Source organism: Vulpes vulpes, chromosome 4 (assembly GCF_048418805.1).
Source record: "Vulpes vulpes isolate BD-2025 chromosome 4, VulVul3, whole genome shotgun sequence".
Lineage (NCBI taxonomy): Eukaryota > Metazoa > Chordata > Mammalia > Carnivora > Canidae > Vulpes > Vulpes vulpes.
This window is the reverse complement of record NC_132783.1, coordinates 45,206,745-45,229,470: the sequence shown is the minus strand read 5'-3', so window position 1 is coordinate 45,229,470 and position 22,726 is coordinate 45,206,745. Positions and strand designations below refer to the sequence as shown.

General features: G+C 36.6%; 1 protein-coding gene across 1 annotated transcript in view; it reads right to left on the bottom strand.

Annotated features, from left to right (window-relative positions):
- The window catches only part of STPG2 (sperm tail PG-rich repeat containing 2), a 537,574-nt gene extending 532,293 nt beyond the window's left edge, over positions 1-5,281 (bottom strand). Inside the window, exon 1 of the mRNA XM_072757274.1 lies at positions 4,842-5,281. Within this exon, the coding sequence (XP_072613375.1) occupies positions 4,842-4,950 (109 nt within the window). The 5' untranslated portion in view covers positions 4,951-5,281. The remainder of the gene's footprint in view (positions 1-4,841) is intronic.
- Positions 5,282-22,726: the final 17,445 nt, after the last annotated feature.

Here is a 22,726-nt window from a genome sequence, read left to right as displayed (position 1 = left end):
TCTCTCATGAATAAATAAACTCTTTAAAAAAGTAAAAATAAAAAATTTCAAATTTACAAAAAAAATTGCATGAATAAAAATAATTCATAAAATACATGTATAATGTTTACCCAGAGTCACCCATTGCTAACATATCATCTGCTTTTTTAATTTGTCCACACTGTTTCTGTCTCTTTCTTTATGTTCATTCTTTCCTCTCTATCCCCCTGAGTGTGTCTATGTGCACACATATGCACACACACAGACATGCAGCATGTATATACAACCATTTAATAGGAAGTTATATATATTATGGCCTTTTACCCTCAAATACTTTGGTGTACATTTACTAAAAGTATGGATTTTTTTTTTTACATATCTGAGGCACAGTTACCAACTTTAGTAAACATACCAATGATATATTTTTACCTAATCAACTATTCACATTCCAAATCTATCAGTTGATCTAATAACACCTTGTTGCATTTTCTCCCTTTAGTATATAATCTAGTCTAGGTTCAGATATTGCTTTTAGCCTCCTTTAATATTAGAACATTTCTTAAACCTTCCTTTGTATTCTGTAACTTTGGAAGAATATAGCACCCTACCTTTGTATACTAAAACTTTCATTAGTTGGGACTTCTCTGATGCTTCCTCATGATTACACTCACATTGTGCATTTCTGGACAGCATACTAAATAGGTGATGTAGCTTTCTCAGAGTATCATATGTGGAGATACATGATGTTCTTGAACCTCAATTGTCATTTTAATTTTATAAAATTGAATACTCCCTCTTCATTTAAGCAAGAGCCCTCTCCTCTCTCCCAATTATTCATTTCATTATATATCTACTTATGAATTAATAATCCATATGAAACTATGAATGCAGGCAGCCCAAGTGGCTCAGCAGTTTAGTGCCGACATTGGCCCAAAGTGTGATCCTGGAGACCCGGGATTGAGTCCCATGTCAGGCTCCCTGCATGGAGACTGCTTCTCCCTCTGCCTGTGTCTCTGCCTCTCTGCCTCTCTCTCTCTCTCTCTCTCTCTGTCCCTCATGAATAAATAAATAAAATCTTTAAAAAAAAAAAAGATAGAAAGAAACACTCGTAAAACAATCAATGTGATTCATCATATCAGCAAGAGAAAAAACAAGAACCATATGATACTCTCATTAGATGCAGAGAAAGCATTTGACAAAATACAGCATCCATTCCTGATCAAAACCCTTCAGAGTGTTGGGATAGAGGGAACTTTCCTCGACATCTTAAAAGCCATTTACGAAAAGCCCACAGCAAATATCATTCTCAATGGGGAAGCACTGGAAGCCTTTCCCCTAAGATCAGGAACAAGACAGGGATGTCCACTCTCACCACTGCTGTTCAACATAGTTCTGGAAGTCCTCGCCTCAGCAATCAGACAACAAAAAGACATTAAAGGCATTCAAATTGGCAAAGAAGAAGTCAAACTCTCCCTCTTCGCCGATGACATGATACTCTACATAGAAAACCCAAAAGCCTCCACCCCAACATTGCTAGAACTCATACAGCAATTTGGTAATGTGGCAGGATACAAAATCAATCCCCAGAAATCAATGGCATTTCTATACACTAACAATGAGACTGAAGAAAGAGAAATTAAGGAGTCAATCCCATTTACAATTGCACCCAAAAGCATAAGATACCTAGGAATAAACCTAACCAAAGAGGTAAAGGATCTATACCCTAAAAACTATAGAACACTTCTGAAAGAAATTGAGGAAGACACAAAGAGATGGAAAAATATTCCATGCTCATGGATTGGCAGAATTAATATTGTAAAAATGTCAACATTTGCATCTTTCTTTTGAAGATCTAAGATTCTAGGATCCTCTACCCCTCTGTGATTCAAAGTAGCAAGTTATATAAAGTCCCAACATCTACTCTTCCTACATCATATTCTATATAAATAATCTACCTGACCCTTAATTGAAATAACTGTGTATATTTCTGTATAGTCCAGGGTGTCGCTGATCTTAAAGAAGGGTAAAGCAGAATAAACCTTGGAAAGAGATAAGCCACTTTTAAATTATCCAATAAGGAAATGACACCTATACCTTCTATTATCAGCATGTTGTTGTTGAGTATTGCCAAAACAGGGCTCGACAGGATGCAGCTGCTCTGAGTTACCAAGCACAGAATTTCCTAGTTTCTTTCACAAGTCAACAAGACAAAATTCTACAAAACAGTAAAAAAAGGGCCTTGCAACACCCCACTTACTGCTCTCTAAGCAGAGTTCACATAAGTCATGTAGTGAGTTTTTTAATTCTGCTATATGTAGCTCATTAGACTTGTTTTAAAATTTTATTCCAAGAATTACTGTTTATTTTTTTTATTAAGTATTTATGTGTTATGGTATTGAGCTAAAAACTGAGAGTAACATTGTGTCAGTCAGATAAGTTAACAGATAAATTAAGATATAGTATCAAAGTGCTATGAAAGAGTCATCAAGGAGTCAGAGAAAAACTGGAAAAATAGTAGAGTCAGAGAACAATTTCACTTTACCTCAATCTAAAAGAGTATGTAGGACTCAGCCAAGTGAGAAACAAAGGAACAGCACGCAAGGCAAAATATCAGCAGCTACAAAAGCTTGGAGGTGAGTGAGCATGAACTTCTAGAAAATGCAAAGTTGAAACTGCTGATAGTATGTGGGTAAAGTGTTGGGTGTGGGTGAGAGAGGATGTGGAAGGCCAGGTAAAGGATCAGACCATGAAGAATCTTATGCACTATGTTAAGTAGTTCAGATTTTAACCTTAGTGTTAAAAGGAATTTTTTTTATACAAATAAGATAATTATATCTTAGGAAGATCATTTTAGCCATAAGAGAGAAGTTGGAAACTGAAATAGAGGAAAACCAGCAATATTTTATTGGTTTAACTTAGAATAGAAATAACGAGGCCTGAACAGTCAAGGGCAGTTACATGAAGAAGGGGAACTGATTTAAGAGACAATGAGAATATAGAACCAATAGATCTAAATGACCAATGGGCATGGTCAGTCATAAAAAGTCTAGCATAATTCCAAAATGTAAAGTTTATAATTGACTGATAGGGAATTTTTCAAAGGGGTTAGTAATGATGGGGAAAATGATGAACTCAGACACTTGGGAGTTTCAGATGTTAGAGAACACCCAGATAAAGATGTTCAAAAAAGTAAGAGCAATGAGAAGCCCTAACATCAAGAGAAAGTTCATCTTAGAGATATAAATCACCCACCTCTCTGAAGACTTTCTTTTGGGAGCCATAAGAATCTGAATAGGGATAATAAAACTATGGATTTGAACAAGAAAGTGCATGAGAAAAGAAATCACCAAAGGAAGGAAAATATACTATATAAACATTTAAAAGACATTCAGAAAAATAAAAACCTTTAAAGAAGACAACAAAGAACTGATTACTGAGGGGAAAAATGATTGCCTGATTCAACATTTAACAAACGTTTATTAGGTCCTAACCACGCATCAGGCACTGTTTCAAGATAATTGGAAAAAGAACCAGGAGAAAATGATGATGTTACAGATATCAGGGGAAAAAATATTTCTAAAGACAGTGTTCAGCTGTGTTAAATAAAATAAGGATAGAAAAGCATCACAGGCGTAAGTATTTGGGGTGGTGGTTGGTGGTTGATATATTGTTAGGGAGTTAATGTTTACAACAACTCAATTGTATTAAATATAGACAAAGGCTCCAAGACCACTGAATGTCACAAGCCAAAAAGCAGTAAAATTCAAAAATTAAAACAATGACAAATCTGCACTCCACCCAAAGAAGCCTAAATCAACATAATATCCTAATCTGATCAGTCATGTAAACATGGTAATAGCATTTGTTTAAAAATATAGTGTAACAATAGGGGAAATGCAGATTAACAAGGGAAAAACTGTAATTTGGATGGTAGTAAGCTCCATAAAATCATCAAATTAAAGAAAGCAGACAGCAAATTATAAGTATTCGTTAAATGTTTCCCTTAAGTCACTAACGGCAAACAAATGAGAGCAAATAATTATTGCAAGTAATTAATTATCCATTCCCACTCCATCTCTTCAAATATAGCTTTTTTCCCCCCAGAATGTGGGCTCTCAATAGTATGTTCAAAAAGACGATGGAGGGGATGCCTGGGTGGCTCAGTGGTTGCGCATCTGCCTCAGGCACAGGGCCCGATCCCAGGGACCTGGGATCGAGTCCCACATCGGGCTCCTTGCAGGGAGCCTGCTTTTCCCTCTGCCTATATCTCTGCTTCTTTCTCTCTCTCTGTGGGTCTCTCATGAATGAATGAATGAATGAATGAATGAATGAATGAATAAATAAACAAACTCTTAAAAAAAAAACAAAAAGAAGATGGATATGGACAGTTAGGAAGCATCTATCCAAAAATACACGGCATTATCTTTAAATCACACTGCAAAATAGAAAAGTTACATGTTCGTAAATGAAGTGTCTCTGGGTTCATGGTAGCAAAGGAATGTGAAGCAGAAGGATCACAAAGAAAATCAACAGTAAGCGGGAAGAAGTGTACAGACTTTGAAGACTCACACAGTCGTCAGAGCCAGGAAATCAAATTCCTAGATCTAACCGGTGCACCTGAAAGTATGATGGAGACAACCACTGTAGCATCAAGAGTCCTACCCATGGGCTTAGTGACCCTGTGAGACGCGACACAGGAATGATTTTACCATTTATCGTCTGTAACATAGGGAGAGTATTTTCCCTATTTCATGCTTTGTTGCACTTATGAAACGGTACCATTATGTGTAACAAGCACAGAGAAGCGGGCCTGGCCGGCAGTGAGGTGCGTGGCAGTCGGGTTGCCTTTCCCTACCTCTTACCTGTTGCCTGCTGCTTCAGAACAGGTACCTGGTAGGATCCAGGACCCACATGCTCCTCAGTGCTGCCACCTTCAGCCAATCTGAGCAAGCGGGGAGCTCGATCGTACATAAGGGCGGGAGGCAGGGGCGGGGCGGGGCGGGGCGGGGCGGGGCGGGAGGAGCCGCCCCTGAAAGGGAGCGAGCGCTGGCGACAGTCTGAGGAGGGCCGGGCAAGGCTGGAAAGAACGGACGCGCTACCGTAGAGGCCGTCGCCCACTGGGGTCAGGTTTCCCCTGGGTCCATCTCTAGTCCCGCGGCAAAGTGAAAAGCGGTGCGAACAGAGATACGATATCGCACACGACCATCGATCCGTTCACCAGCCGAGAGGCGAGGCGCCCCGCTACGAAACGAGATTAAGAAGCAGGCGCCAGCCCCTGTACTTCCGGTCTTCCCCCCGCCCCGGAAGTCTCTAGGAGGCAGGTGTTGAAGCGCCCCCCCCCCCCCCCCGCCAACCTCTCGGAGCATGCGCACTGAGCTGCGAACCTCCCGCCTCGTGCTGCCGGGCGCTCAGCGTGCGCTGCACCGGAGAACCGGGGGAACCTTGGAGCTCCTTAGAAAGCATTAGAGCTTCACTTGACCATGATCCCTTTCCGCTACAAGCCAGCTAGAACGGCAGGGAAAGACCTTAACAGAAAATGTGAAAGAAAAAAAAAAATTCTCTCCAAGCAGAGCCTGGGTTCTGCAAGCTCAGTCCCCCCCCCCCCCCCCGCGACAACTACAACTACTTTCGCACGTCCTGAGGGGAAACCCCTCTGAGTCTCCCGAACGGGTCATCTAAACTGAGGAGAATCTCAGGAAGTGGTGGTGACAAGAAACAGGGAACCCGAGAAAGGAGAGGAAAAGCTCCCTTTGTGGTCCTAATCCAGGCCACAACTCTGTGGACTCCCACTGTTTATAATGCAAAGCAAGGGCTTGAGGAAGCCCAGTCCACCCTGCCCCCCCCCCCCCCCCCCCCCCCCCCCCCCCATTGCGCCTCTGAGCCTTGGGCCGAAGGAATCCGCCTGGTGCAAAGGTCTTACGTTGCCTATTCGGGAATCCACCTTAAAGTGGTCTCTGGCTTTTTTTTTTTTTTTCCAGCAAGAATCCCTTCCAGATTCTAATCACCCTTAAGGCTTAAATAGAACTGTCTCGACCATGCCTCACCCCCAAATGAACTACATCACTTTAACTTGTACCTACTACAAATTTTTATAGTATTTATATTCTGTAGAACAGGATTTGATACTCAATTCTGTAGGTCATTTACTATGACAGTTGTCCCATATACGTTAGAATGCTCTCCATACAAGGCTATATGTTTCTCAAGGAACTATCTGTAATACCTTTTTCTTTTTCCAACTCAGTAGCTGGCTGAATATTTACTTTAAAAAAAAAAAAACACATTCACACACACACACACACAAAAAAAAACACATATTGGCATATACTATATATAGACTGTTGGCTATCCGGATACAAAGATACAACAAAGTTCAGCCTCAGGCATTCTGTATGAAATGGAAAAAGAGATGTGTATGTGTATTAGCCATAATATGAGGTGACAAGAGAGGTGTAAGAGATAAGAAAAAAATATTGCGGGGCTTTGAAAACCAAGTCTTCCTACTAAGAAACTAGATACTGACCAGTAATCCTTTCTCACTGACCTCATTTCTCCTTGCATGCTTGCAGAAACCCTCATAGTTTTCCTGGTTATTTAAATTGTATTTTCCCACGCTTCCACAGATATCCATTGAGATCTAGAATACATTTACTATTAGATTTTATGATATAGTATGAAGAAAAGAGTCACAGAAACAAAAAGAAAAATCAGTATGCTTTGGAGGATGATCCAGGGTGCTTGTAAATTAGCCTTTTGTTGGTGGACATTCCTTATGGAATTTTCCCTTGACCCAAACAGGAATATAAACCCAGAAAGCAAATTCACGTCTAGGCCATCTTTGTAGTAGACACATGCAGACAGACAACCTCCAACCTGTTCATGTCTGCAGTGGCCCTGATTACTCTTTCCTTGGATTGATTTGGGTTTGAGATTGGGAATGGAAGTGATAGAGCAGGGTTTATCTGCTTTTTGATTTGATTTTTGGCCAGTGAGCCTAACCTAGTTTAGACAGAAAGAGTTCTTCATAGGGTCTGCCCTAGTTCATTTGCAGATCAAACAGGACTTTGTGACCTTAAGATCTTTGTGCCAGCTACATACACAGTGTTTCTCTTGCCTGCCTCCTCAGTGCATGTTCTTTCCTCAAGGACCTCATAGAAGGGTAACTGATGAATGGCAGGACTATGATGTTGGCTGGTCTTATGGCCGGATCCTACCTTTGTATCTAAATAAAGATACAGCCTCTACACTCTTTATAATTTTGTAACACTTGGGTCTCTCAGAATCTCCATTCTTAACAGAGTCTTTTTTTAAAAAGTTTTTAGTGTGAAAATCTTTCCTCTATTTCCTTGACCATGTGACTATTCTCTCTACCTTTCCCAGCTATTATTTTTTCCTTATGGTTCAATAACAAGAGTGGTACACCATATTTCAGAATTGGAAAATCTTTTTAAATGAGCACAGTAAATCTTTTTTTGTTATCTCTCACTGTGGTAGATATTTTCTGAATAGTTTAGAATGAATGTGCTGGAGAAAAAAATAAATACATTAACACAGAATTATAATTACATGTAAAGACAAAATAAAGAATTTGGCTCAGCATTTCTCAGTTCCTGCAAAATAGTTTTACTACTAATTAACCACCCTATATAACTGTTTCCATGGTATTAGTAAGAATTGGAACCTTGTTTGAACTAAGATTTATTTGACTACAAAATTTGGGTTCTTTCCATTCCTGCATACTGGCTACCACTAGAATAAACTTTAAAATGAAGTTTGAATAAATCAGATTGATTCTTCATCAAATTGTTAACTGCAACAAAGAACCCTACACTCACCAATTTCTCCTTATAACATTCTGAGGATTAAGTAGATAATAGGTGATAGCTGGAGTATTGCATGAGATGTGGGAATTCTGCCTTCAATAACTTTAAATACCTTATAAATATTATAAAACTGAATTGGTTTTGAAAACTAATTTCTTCAGCCCATTATGATTTGGTTTTCCATTGTTTTGCTCTTTGTAAAGATAAAAATCAAATAATAGTTATACATCACTTGTCATGTATTATACAACTGAGTGTACTTTTTCAGTGTTATTAGAGGTCACATTGTAAAGTGATATGCATTCAAGTTAAAATGGTAAAAATAGGGATCCCTGGGTGGCGCAGCGGTTTAGCGCCTGCCTTTGGCCCAGGGCGTGATCCTGGAGACCTGGGATCGAATCCCACGTCGGGCTCCCGGTGCATGGAGCCTGCTTCTCCCTCTGCCTATGTCTCTGCCTCTCTCTCTGTGACTTCTCTGCCTCTCTCTCTGTGACTATCATAAATAAATAAAAGATTTTAAAAAATAAATAAATAAATAAATAAATAAATAAAATGGTAAAAATATATAATCATTTGAAGCTTATAAAGTATATTTTATGTTAAGTATTTTCTTTAATATAAATTTTTTCTCTAATCTGCTGACTTTATATGATTCTGAAATATCAAAATTTCATGAAATGTGTTTTAAAAATTATACCATGTTATCAGTGGTCAGTGGCCACCTGATTTTCTTCACTTATGTTCATTGAGTACCTATTATGTGTTAGTACTATGTGAAGTACCTTATATAAATAATCTAAATCAGTTCTCATAACTCATGAGGTAGGTTCTATTAATATCTTTATTAATATGCTGAAAGCCATTAAATTTCTCTCCTAGTATCACATAGTTAATGAATAATGAAGCTGGATTTCAAGCTAGTCAGTTTGACTCTAGACCTATTTTCCTCTTTTTTTTTTTTTTAAGTAGGCTCCAATGTGGGGCTCAAACTCATGACTCATGATGGAGACCTGAGCTGATATCAAGAGCCAGATGCTTAACTACCTTGAGCCGCCCAGATGGCCCTCTAGACCTGTTTTCAATAGCCATTATACGGGAAATGTTTCCAGCTATGCTCTACTTCCACACCCAATAATTTTTTTCTCAACTCTTAGTTGAGATTGGCTGTGTGTTTGTTTATTCATCTAAAATAGTAGGTCTAGAGGTAGTCTTTCGGGGGTAATATGGTGGCTCCTTGATGGCACAGAGCCAGGATGCTCTATTATGCTGCTCCATATTTTGATGTATGCCTCCCAGTCTGAGCTGAGATCATGGTCTAAAAATTATTTGCTAGAGTTCTAGCCATTAGAAGCAGCAGGAAGGGAAAATAAAAGTATATCCCTCTCCCTTTCAAGGATACTTCCCAGAAGTAACACACAGAAAATATATGTTTATGGATGTTCACAAGTATGTTTCACTGAAAAAATGTGAAACTTAAAAAGTCACAAATTTTCAGATGATGACAACTAACAACGGAGACTCTTTGTAGGAGAATGTGCACCTATTATCACACCCATAAGTGAAAACTGTGGACTCAGCCTCATAATTTGTAAAATCTATATAGGCTATTTTTTTTCTCCTTGGGTTATCTCCAGTTTAATTATTTTATGTCATGTATGTTCATTGGGACTAATATATGCTACTGATTCCTTCCTAATCTTCGATGGCTAAACTTGCTATGTGGAAAAATAAATCAAGTCACCTCAAAAAAAAAAAATATATATATATATGCTTAGATTTCATTGGCCCAATGTAGCTATATGTCAAAAGGCACATGTAGCTATAAAAGAGGCTGGGAAATATATCCTATCTCTGGGTAAAGGTTTCTATTACTAAGGAGAAGGGAGTCAATGTAAAGAGAAACACCTCTAGGTTTTTCCCACAATCACCCTTTGGGGAAACTTTCCCCTCCCTAGGTATCCAAAGTAATCTACTTTCCAGATTCTAATTATACTTTCCGTTACCAGCACCTACTGTCCCCTCTAATTTTTTCTCTCATTTTTCTTTCTTTCCCATCTTCTTCTCTCTTTCTTCCTTGATAATCATTCATTCTCAGACCATGTATCCTCTTTGAGATTCAGGCATTTCCAAGTGTCTGCTCAACCTTTAAATGTAAGTGATCCACCATCACTTCAAATTAAATGTTCTCAAACCTTAACCCTTTTTTTCCTCTGGAAAGCTTGATCATCCTCCTAATCTCCTATTTCTGTTCAGAAGAGCAATATCTTCCCATACATAAGGCTTAAAAACCTCTTAGACTACTTCTACTCTTTGAGAGAAACAGCTGCCACATCCCACATCCAAACAGCTGCCAGTTCCATTGTTTCCTCCTGTGTGATGTTTCTGAAATCCACCTCTCACCACATTCTCATTGTCATTTGTTGATGCTCTCAACCTACGGATTTGGTGTATTCTAACATCTTAATTGGAATCCCTTTTAAAATCCGTTTGTTGCAAGATCCCACACACTACAGTTAGGTTAATTTTCCTAAGTATAGTTTGGAAAATGTCACTCTCCTGCTCAGAAATCTCCTATTGCTATTGTGTGTGTTTGTCATTGGGTGTTTCAAACAAGCCAACTTACCTTTCAGTTGCTGTATCTTCTAGTACTCCCTATTCACACAAGTTACGTATTGTTCACACAAACCTTGCCCTTTTCATCTCTGCCTGGAAATGCCCTTCCTTCTTATTTATGATGTTAAACTCTAAGGAATATCATTTTTTAATTATAGCATTTAGATAGCACATTATAAAGAGAACATTTTTAATATTTGTTGAATTTTTTTAAGATTTTATTTATTTATTCATGAGAGACACAGAGAGAAAAGCAGAGACACAGGCAGAGGGAAAAGCAGAATGCAGATGCTCAACCACTAAGCCACCTAGGCATCCCTGTTTGTTGATTTTTTTAAAAAGATAATAAAATATAAAATGAAAAACCAGCAAAGCAATATTGCTTTTGATACCAGATTAGTACTTTAAATTTAATGAGAATCAAAATTTGTAAATGTTATGAAAACACAAAAGAGTACTGGCTACTCCTTGAGAAAAGAATGAACCATGCATATAGTAATTATTCATCCCCTGTAGGTTTTCACAGACATCAATATTTGCTGATAGTTTTTTGTTGCTTTTTTAAAAAGTTTTGTTCTGGAGGCACCTAGCAGGCTGTTGGTGGAGCATTCAAATCTTGATCTCAGGGTTGTGGGTTTGAGCCCCATGTTGGGTGTGGAGATTACTTAAAAATAATATCTTTTTTTTTAAGGGCAGCCCAGGTGGCTCAGCGGTTTAGCACCGTCTTCAGCCCAGGGCCTGATCCTGGAGACCCGGTATCGAGTCCCACATCGGGCTTCCTGCATGGAGCCTGCTTCTCCCTCTGCCTATGTCTCTGCCTCTCTGTGTCTCTCATAAGTAAATAAAATATTTTAAAAAAAAACAAAAAAACAAAAAAAAATGATATCTTTTTTTAAAAAAAAGTTTTGTTCTGGGGCACCTGGGTGGCTCCACGGTTAAGCATCTGTCTTGGGTTTAGGGCATAATCCCACGTCCAGGGATCAAGTCCTGCATTGGGTTCCCAGTGAGAAGCCTGCTTCTCCCTCTGCCTGTGTCTCTGCTTTTCTCTCCGTGTCTCTCATGAATATATAAATAAAATCTTTAAAAAAAAAAAGTTTTGTTCTGAGGGGCACCTGGATGGGTTAAGTGTCTGCCTTCAACTCAGGTCATGATCCCAGGGTCCTGGGATTGAGCCCCACATCTGGCTCCCTACTCAGCAGGGAGCCTGCTTCTCATTCTCCCTCTGCCACTCCCCCTGCTTATGTTTTCTTGCTCTCTCTCAAGTGAATAAATAAAGATCCTTTAAAAAAAAAAAAAGTATTCTATCAGATAGAAGGAGACCAAGAGGAAAAGTTTGGGAATTTAAGGAGCCAACTTTTCAGAGGTAGTACCAAGAATCACAGAGTTTTCTACTTGTTAGAGTGTGTTAAGCATGTCTATACTAGTAAGTACATCTATAGTACATCTATACTAACGTACCAATTATTAATATGAAGACATGTAATATGTCTAAGTGAAAACATATTAGATCAAGAGAAGTAGAAGATAAGCTATAGACTAGGAGAAAATATTTGTGAAAAACACACCTGATAAAGCACTATTATTCAAAATATGCAAAGACTCTTAAAACTCAACAATAAGAAAGCAAGTGACCCAATTAAAAAAATGGACAAGAGATCTAAATACCTCATCAAAGAAGATATAAAGGTGGCAAATAAGAATATAGCAAGATGTTCAATATCACATGTTATCAGGGAAATGTGAATTAAAACAAGATACTACTTATATTGAGTTCTCCAGAGAAATAAAACCAATGAGATATATATATGAGGAGAGTTATTACAGGAATTGGCTCATGTAGTTATGGAGGCTGAAAAGTCCCACAATCTGCCATCTGCAAATTGGAGAACCAAGACTTCTGGTGATATAATTCAGTCCAAGTCCAAAGGCTTGAGAACCAGGAAGTCAATAGTATAACACCCAATCCAAGGTCAAAGACCTAAGAATTGAGGGCCACTGGTGTAAGTCTCAGAGTCTAGGCCCAAGAATAAGGAGTTCAGATGCCTAAGGGCAAGAAAAGATGGCTAGCCCAGCTCAAGAAGAGAGAAAATTTGCCCTTCCTTTGCTTTTTTTCTTCCATTCATTCCCCCTATGAATTGGATGATGCCTGCCCACATTGATGAGGACAGATCTTCTTCACTCAGTCTACTGAATGAAGTGCTAATCTCTTCTGGAAACACACCACAGGCAAACCCAGAAATAATGTTATACTAGTTTTCTGAACATTCTCTAGGCCTGTCAAGTTGCCACATAAAATTAACCATCCCATCACTACACACCTATAAGAATGACCAAAATCCAGAGCACTGACAATACAAAATACTGATAAGGATATAGAGCAATAGGATTATTGCTTGTGAGAATACAAAATGGTACAGTCACCTTGAAAGACAATTTGGCGGTTTCTTACAAAACAGCACAGGTGTTGTATAAATGCCCAGCATCCTCTTCAAGAACGGAACCTCCAATGAGATATATGCTGCACTCCTTTGCTACTTCAGAAAGCTCTGTGTGGATTCACCAGGAATTTTCTCTGCCTATTCAGGAAAAGTTGTCATGCCAAATGAAGAATTAAAGCATTCTGGTAGAGAATATTCTGGCTCCTTCTGTTGCTGCCTCTCAGACAAGGCCACAAGCTTGAGAGAGGTTATCTTATTTATTAGAAGAAATCTGAAGTTGGATGAGGGCCAAATGGAAAGTGGCCATGGCTCTCCCAGGTAGCATCATGGATGGTACAACAGAGTAGATAGTGGAGAGCCTATATAGCAGCTTTATTCTTAATTGTCAAATCTTGAAAGCAACCAAGACATCTTTCAGTGGGTGAATGGATATATGGAGTACATCCAGACAATTGAATATTATTCAGCACAAAAAAGACATAAGCTATCAAGCCATGAAAAGTATAAAAGAAACTTAAATGCATATTACTAAGTGAAAGGAGCCATTCTGAAAAGGCTATATACTGTATAATTCTGGAAAAGGCAAAACTATAGAAACAAAAGATCAGCTGTAACCAGTTGTGGAGTAGGGAGAAGAGATGAACAGATGGAGCACAGGATTTTTAGCACAGTGAAAACACTCTGTATAATATTATAATGATGGCTATATGTCATTATACATTTGTTCAAATCCATAGTATATGCAACACCAAGAGTGAACCCTAATGTAAACTATGGACTTTAGGTAATTATAATGTGTCAATATAGATCCATCCACAGTTTAAAAAAAAAGTACAATTCTGATGAATGATATTGATAATTAGGGAAGGTATGCATGTGTGGAGGCAGGGAGCATATGGAAAACCTCTGTACGTCTATCTCAATTTTGTTGTGAAACTAAAAACACTCTTAAAGAAATAAGTCTTTTAAAGAAAAGAATATGGGGAAAATATTGGATAGAGAATCAGCTAATGATATCCATTTACTCCACTGTACTATCATTATGATTCTTGTATATTTAAAAAGATGCTCAATAAGTGTTTATTAAATTACATGGAATTTCCAGGAATTTCAGTGAAATAATGTGGTATCTTAAAAAATTGAAAGAATGAGTCTCACACAAGGAATCTAGGGATATAGTAACTTAAATATAATCTCTTTCCCCTCAACTACCAACTTTAATATATCTAAAGTCTCCTAAGTAAAACCATTTCTGATGTCTCTGAGCAGACAGTTACAGGTAAAGGCTTGGGTTCTATGAATGTCCCATTAGGGAAAATAGGATGAGGGCTTTCTTCCACATGAGATAGGCATAATCTTCACCACTTCTAAGATTTCTATCACTGAAGGTGCCAATCGGATGCCACCTGACCCCAGTAAGCTAACAAATTAAGATATAATACAACTATTTCATCTATATAATAGATATATAATAGATTTAATACATCTATGTAATCACCTAAGACAATATTCAGAGAGAGGAAGATCTTGTCAAAATAAATAGAATTCAGACCATTTTCTATAGGTACTAGCAGAGACAGATGACAGCTAGTAAAATAATAAGAGCACTTGGGAAAGTTAAGTATAGCATAGGAAAGAGATTCTGAAGCTAACCATATGATTTCCCAGCTGAACAATTACATGGATTAATTGAAAGAAAGGTTAGTCATTGTTGAGACCCCAAATGATCTTGAGGAACCAAATGGAGGCAATATGTCAAAACAGAGAATGAAAAAAATATAAAAGTACAGATATCTAGAGGACCAGATAAAAGACCTGGAAGATAGAGCCAGAAGAATGAATATGCAAATAATAAGCATTCTTTTTTTTTTTTTTTTAATAATAGGCATCTTAAAAGCAAGAAAGATAATTGAGGCATAGGAGGAAGTTAAAAAAAAAGGAAAAAATACTCAGACTAAGACTTGAGTCTTCAGATTAAAAGGACTAAGATTGAGTTGTTATTAATGAGAAATGGCATCTGGACATAGGTAAAAAATTCTTATGGAAGACAGGATAAGTCATCTATAAAGGGAAAGAATCAGAATGAAATTAGAATTCTTACATTTGAGGCACCTGGGTGGCTCAGTCGGTTAATCATCTGCTTCCCAGGGTCCTGATATTGAGCCCTGCATCAGGCTCCCTGCTCCCCACAGGGAACCTGCTTTTCCTCTGCCGGACGCTACCCCTGCTTGTGCACTCACTCTTTCTCTCTCTCTCTGTCAAATAAATAGATAAAATCTTAAGGAAAAAAAGAATTCTCATTTTCAACACTGTAACATCGTAGACAAAGGAAAAACATATGCAGACTACTAATGGAAAAAAGGTGGATGAAAACCAAAAGAGCCTATACTCAATAATAATTTTGTCCATGTGTCAGGGCATAAGTAAGTCATGTGTGACTATGTGAGATGTTGAAAGTACCATTTATTATTCACGTACAGCAAATGCAGGGACTCATGAAATGGTTCTAACCAGAAAAAGAAATCATCTATACGTTAAGTTAAATTAAAAAAAAAATCAAGCATATGATCATTGCAGTGAGTATAAAGCTTTAAACTCTCCCCTTAAAGACAGAGATTGTCAGGTTGAGTTCTTTAAAAATCTCAAATAGATGCTACTATTTACAGGAATCACTAAAACGCATTCCTAATAAAGGAATGCGAAAATGATACCAGGGAAATTCGAACAGTATGGAAGTAAGATAACCAACTATGGGAAATTTAAGGTTAAAAACAGAACTAAGACAGATACCAGCTAGTGATAAAAAACAGGTATGTATGTTGTATACTTTAATGCAGTGCTGCACGTCAGTTATATCTCAATAAAACTGGGGGGAGGGGACAAAGTTTATGGACATGATAACAATAGTAAAACCAATATGCATAAGATATTACAGCTGTTACATAAAGCAAAAGCTCTTAGAAATACAAAGAGAACTTGATCAAAATACAGTATTAGTGGACATGTTGATGGACCTCTTTCAGAAGGATAGATGGGGGCAGCCCGGGTGACTCAGCGGTTTAACACCACCTTTGGTCCAGGGCATGATCTTGGAGTCTCCGGATCAAGTCCCACATGGGGCTCCCTGCATGGAGCCTGCTTCTCCCTCTGCCTGTGTCTCTACCTCTCTCTCTCTCTCTCTCTCTCTCTGTGTGTCTCTATGAATAAATAAATAAAAGCTTGATAAAAGAAGGATGGATGGAAAATAAGTTGTGAAAAATTAAATCATGGACTTGATATACAAAATCTTCTATTTAATTACAAAGAAACCTTAACAAATTTTAAAATATGAAGTTATTACAAAATACCAAGTGTTTTATGTAGATACACCCTCCCTAAAGGAGAAAGAATATTCCTTAAATGTTGAACTTAACAAAGCAACTTCTCTCAAAGAAGAACAAAGAAAAAAAAAGAATAACTACAATGGAAAAACCTGAGAAATGCCACAACAGCCAGGTGATCAAAATTAACATCAACAGTGATAAGTTGTGTTGACAGTATATACCTTTGATATGATGTGGTAAAAACTATGATCTTCTCCCCAAAACTCTAAATCACAGTCTAATCATGAGGAAAATAGACAAATGCCAACTGAGGGAAATTCTACCAGATACTTAATCAATACTCCTCAAAACTGTCATTATCATCAAAAACAAGGCAAGTCTGAGAAACTCTCAGCCAAAAGGAGCCTAAGGGGATACAACAACTAAGTGCAATGTAGTATCCTAGATGAGATCCTGGAATAGATAAAGGACACTAGGTAAAAACTAAGCAAATCCAAATAAAGTGTGGATTGGTGCATACTAATATATCAATATTGGCTTATTATTATGGCAAATATATCATTCAAATTGAAGATGTCGGGATCCCTGGGTGGCGCAGCGGTTTGGCGCCTGCCTTTGGCCCAGGGCGCGATCCTGGAGATCCGGGATCGAATCCCACGTCGGGCTCCCGGTGTATGGAGCCTGCTTCTCCCTCTGCCTGTATGTCTCTGCCTCTCTCTCACTGTGTTCCTATCATAAATAAATAAAAATTTAAAAAAAAAAAACAAATTAAAGATGTCAATAAGGGAAATTGGTGTAGGATATAGAAAGGATATCTCTGAATTCACACTTTTTCTAGAAATCTGTAATTGTTCAGAAATAAAAATTTTACTTAAAAACAAGCATGAAGTACACCTGGGTGGCTCAGTCAGTTGAGCACCCTGCTCTTGATATTGGCTTAGGTCATGATCTCATGGTTGTAGGATCTACCCCACATAGGGCTCCTTGCTCAGTGGGGAGTCTGCTTAAGATTCTCTGTCTCCAGGGCACCTGGGTGGCTTAGTGGTTGAGCCTCTGCCTTTGGCTCAGGTCATGATCCTGGGGGCCTGGGCTGGAGTCCTGCATGGGGATCCCCACTGGGAGCCTGCTTCTCCCTCTGCCTATGTCTCTGCTTCTGTGTGTATGTCTTTCATGAATAAATAAATAAAACCAAAAAAAAAAAAAAAAAAAAAAAGATTCTCAGTCTCTTTTCTCTCTACCTCTGACCCCCCCCCCCCTCACTGGTCACAGGTGAGTGCACATGATCTTTTTCTCTCTCTCAAATAAATCTAAAAAAAAATAAAATAAAAAAGTAAAAACAGGCATGAATACCAACTGAAAATTATACCTAGGTCTTATGTAACCTAAAAAAAGATAATTCCAATATTATTTTAAATATTCCATATTATAAAGATAGAATCCCCTCATTTTATTTCATGAACCCAATATGACTTTAATACCAAAAGATGCTCAAGATTCTACCAAATTCTACTAAATACTTAATCTCTATAATAAATATATATCCAAAAACTTTAATGAAATGATAGCAAATAGAATCCAGCAATGCTTTTAAGAGATAAGACCAAATAGCAATTGTCTGAATGATTCAATTTCAGAAACATAATTCTCCATATTAAATTATTGGCAAAATTAAAATATGTTTATATCAATAGATGCAGAAAAGACATTTGACAAAAATAAAAGAACAATTCCTAAAAAAATTGTACATATACTAGAAATTGAAGTATACTATTTGAATATAATGAAGAATACTTAACAGAAATTAGGAACAAAAAGTACTATTCTCAACAGCAAAACACTAGAGCCATTTCAATTATAATAAATGCTCTGTCATAATTATTTAATAATGAATACAATAAAATAAAGTAAAATAACTAGTATTAAATTGGAAAACAAGACAGAAAATATCTCTTTTTGCTTCTGATGTAATCAGATAACAAAATAGTACAGGAAAATATATTAAAATTACTCTAGAATTAATAAGAGAAATAAGTGAAGTGACCAGGTTCAAGTTAGATATATAAAAATCAATAATATTTTTATCTATCCTAACAAGTAACTAAAACAAATTGAAAAAAAATTTCATTTACAATAATGACAAAAATTATATACATAGAATTATGTAATAGAAAAGGCATAGACTCTAAAGAAGACATAAATAAATAGAAAGACACCAAAGTTAAATGGAAAAAAATCATTAAAATATCAATTCTCCCAAAATTATTTTTTCTCTCCCAAAATTATTATGTAATCTTACACAATTTTAATTAGAATCTCAGTTAATTTTTTGATATAATAAATGTAGCTAAATAGAGAATAATAAGGAAAGGAGAATGATGAGGAATAACTCATTAAATATTAGAAGATATAGTAACTATACTACTGTAATCAAATTAGTGTGCTATTGGCCTAGAAATAGATCAAGAGAACTAATGAACAATTCAGGAAATGTTTCCCAGTATATGGAGACATTTAATATATGACAAATATACTTTAAGTGAGAAATGAACTCTTTAATAAATTGTGCTAACATAACTGACTACCCAATATATAAGAAAATAGGACTTACCCTTATAATGCACATTTAAGAAAATAATTTCCAGATGTTTTAAGATGTAAATATTAAAAAATTAAACAATAAAATTCATGTATAGAAATCTAGAAAATTATATGCATGGGCAAGGGAGAGCTTAACCCCTAAAGATAGAAACTAAGAGAAAAGATATTCATTATATGACAATATCAAAATTTCAAAGAAAGATATATCAGAGTGAAGTATCACTTATTTAGTCACCAGAATGGCAAAGATTAAAAGACCAATAAAACCTACTTTCTGGTAGGATGCAAGAAAATATAATTTCATAATGGATGGTGGAAATGTGAATTATCACTTTTTGTAAAGCTATGAATCTGTGAATATGCCATAGATATCCCATAAAAATTAAATACTCTATCATAAAATGATATAGATACTTAAATCCTTATATTTAAACAAATTTATTTTTGTGCATATGAAATGTCAACAACAAAAAAGATAAATGAAATACCTATTAGTAAGGGGAATAACTAAATCATGTCACCATGAAATACTATGCAGACATTTTAAAGATTGAGTTAAAGTGATTCCAGTTATTTGACATGATTTTCATGAGGTACTGTTGAGAAGAACAAGATTCAGAAAAACATATGAGACATGATTTTTCTAAAACCAAGGATTACCCTCTGCCCAAAAATCTCTTTATATATTAAATGTACATGTGCATATATACTTCTGTATATGATATAAGCATAGAGAAAATATGAAAGGATGCATGTTTGGGCATTAATAGATTACCTAAAATGGGGAGACAATGTGATGAAGGAGAAGAGTGAGGAAGAAATAGATAATGATCACATGTATTTGTTGTTTATAAAATGAGGAAAACACTTCAGGATTATTTAATAAATTTAATGTATAAAGCTTTGGTTGAAAGATATAAAACAGGGAATGAAAGCAGGCAGAGCTGTGAAATGTTTGTATTTTAATGCCATGAATGAGGTTAAAGAAGAACATGGTGAGAGGGAAATCAGGTAGTGTTTGTAATAAAGGTTGCAACACACGTGCATACACTGTTTGGACTCCTTTGGGAAATATGTATCATCCCACCTGATTCAAATGACACTGTGATGAGAAAAATCCAATGCCAAATGAAGTAAACAGTAATTGGAGGCAGAGCCATATACAGTCTAGTGAGGTCCATCCTGGGGGAGGATGTGGAGAGGCAGTTGGAGAGGTTTTACCATAAAAATGTAGAGTCATGAAAGAAATTAGGACATGTAAAAATGGGTTAAATGAAGTTTGCACATAGAGGAGTTTTTCAGGAAGGGACAGATAACATGTTTCTATTACTAACTTAGACCAAAATCAGTCTGCCTTATAAATCACCTGCCTGAAAGCAGTGGCAATTCTTCATTCTTCTGATACTCCTGAAGTTGGGTTTGAGATTGAGGCAGATGCTGCCACCTGATACTTAGGTTGCTCTTCCTGTCCTTAGTGGGTTACTCTGAGTTGAGTCCTTCTAGAATGGATAGTTCTCGTTAACAATTTACTGATAATATGCTTTTAATGGTGTGAAAATAAGGCAAACAATATCAGATGCAGTACTTTTGTTTAAAAAAATGTGAATGAAATGGTAAGGCATTTACCTTTTTCTTCTAAGAAAGTAAAATGAAGACTAAATGAAAAGTCTTTTTAAACTACCATGTGTGCTTTTTAAAGATTGGAAATCAGGGATGCCTGGGTAGCTCAGCAGTTTGGTGCCTGCCTCCAGCCCAGGGCCTGATCCTGGGATCCTGGGATCAAGTCCCGTATCGGAATCCCTGCAGGGAGCCTGCTTCTCCCTCTACCTGTGTCTCTGCCTCTTTCTGTGTGTATCTCTGGTGAATAAATAAATAGAATCTTTAAAAAAAAAAAAAAGTAAAGATTGGAAATAGTAAATTTGACACTTCTCATTATTTAAATTCAGTAATTAAAAATGGAAATTACATGGTATAGAAACTCCGCATCTCACATGGCTCAACTTATAAATTGTTAATAAAATATTTAAGAATATATTTACATGGCATTTTTTAAAACCCGCTGTCTTGCCTAATGGTCCCAAAGGAGCTTATTATAGTTTTAGAAGATTCTCCATTGTTAGAATTCTATCTCAGCACCTTACAATGTTTTAGAAAATATATGTAGCTATATTCTTCTGTTATATATGCAGACCATAATAAATTGATTTGCAGTTCTCATTTATTAAGTAAATCTAAAATCTCAGTACTTTAAAAATGATTACCTTTTAAGGCTGAATATTACTCAGCCTTAAAAAAGAAGTCCTGTCATGTGCTACATGTATGATACTGGAGGACATTATGTTAAGGGAAGTAAGCCAGTCACAAAAAGACAAGCACTATATAATACCATTTTTATGAGATATCTAGAGTAGTCAAATTTATAGAAACAGAAGAATTATGGCTGCCAAGGGCTGGCGGAGGAGGAAATAGGAAGTTGTTTACTGGATATAGTATACTGTTTGGAAAGATGAAAAGGTTCTGACGATCCTTTGCACAGCAACATGAATATACTTAACACTATTGAACTGTACACTTAAAAAAATAGAAAAGATGGTAAATTTTATGTGTATTTTTACATGAGTAAAAATAAAAAGTAAGGACATTACATTAGTGTTTGTGAAATCCCAAATGTGTTTGATGAAATATACTTTCTTGGGGCAGCCCCGGTGGTGCAGCGGTTTGGCGCCTCCTGCAGCCCAGGGCGTGATCCTGGAGACCCGGGATCGAGTCCCACATCAAGCTCTGTGTGGTGCCTGCTTCTCCCTCTGCCTGTGTCTCTGCCTCTCTCTGTCTCTATGAATAAATAAAATAAAATCTTTAAAAAAAAAAAGAAATATACTTTCTTCTCATGGCTGTAATATAAAGGATTTGTTGACAACATGTCTCTAGCTGGGTGAAGGAAAATTCTGCTGAAGCCTAATAAATAAGGTAACAAGTATTTATTAATTTCCCATTATGAACAAGATATTGAGAGGTATGCAACACATTTTTGTAGATACTTAGATGTAGATGTAGACACAGCTGTTGATGCAAGTCCTAAAAACATTAATTAAATGGCAATTCAAGATACAAAAAATGTCAAGAAAATAATAGAAGTCGCAAGATGGTGCATGATCTTATTTCACTTAGCATAGTATCCTCTAGTTCCATCCATGTCATTGCAAATGCCAAAATTTCATTTTTCTTAAATAATTCAACCAGAGAAAGACTCAGTCACATGATCTCACTTATGTGGGATTTAAGAAACAAAACAGGATCATAAGGGAAGAGAGGAGAAAATAAAACAAGATGAAATCAGAGAGGGAGATAAACCATTAGAGACTCTTAATCAATCATAGGAACAAACTGAGGGCTGCTGGAGGGGAGGAGGGTGGGATGATGGGGTAACTTGGTGATGAACATTAAGGAGGGCACGTGATATAGTGACCACTGGGTATTATAGAAGACTGATGAATCACTGACCTCTACCTCTGAAACCAATAATAAGTTATATGATAATTAATTGAATTTAAATATATTTTTAAAAAAACAAGATGGTGCATGATCAATAGCTAAATGAGGGCTACTCAATAAAAGAAATCTTTAGTCTAACTAAAGGCATAATAACAACACAAGTAATCTGCATATGTCCCATATATACAGGTAGGTAGTTCAAAAAATTTTTCTTAACATGTTTTTAGTTGAAAGGAATTGATATTCATTATGTCATTATATTTCTATACAACTATTTTATTATAAGGTTCCTTAATTTACCTTTCTTTGCTTCTACCCCTACCGTTTTTTGGCATATGAAAATTAAGTCTCTAAAAGTAATCAGGTAATTCCAAATTCACACAAACCGAAACCCAGATGAATGTGACTCCAAAGCTTTCTGTCAATTAATTTCAGCTACCAGAACACTAAAATATAACCT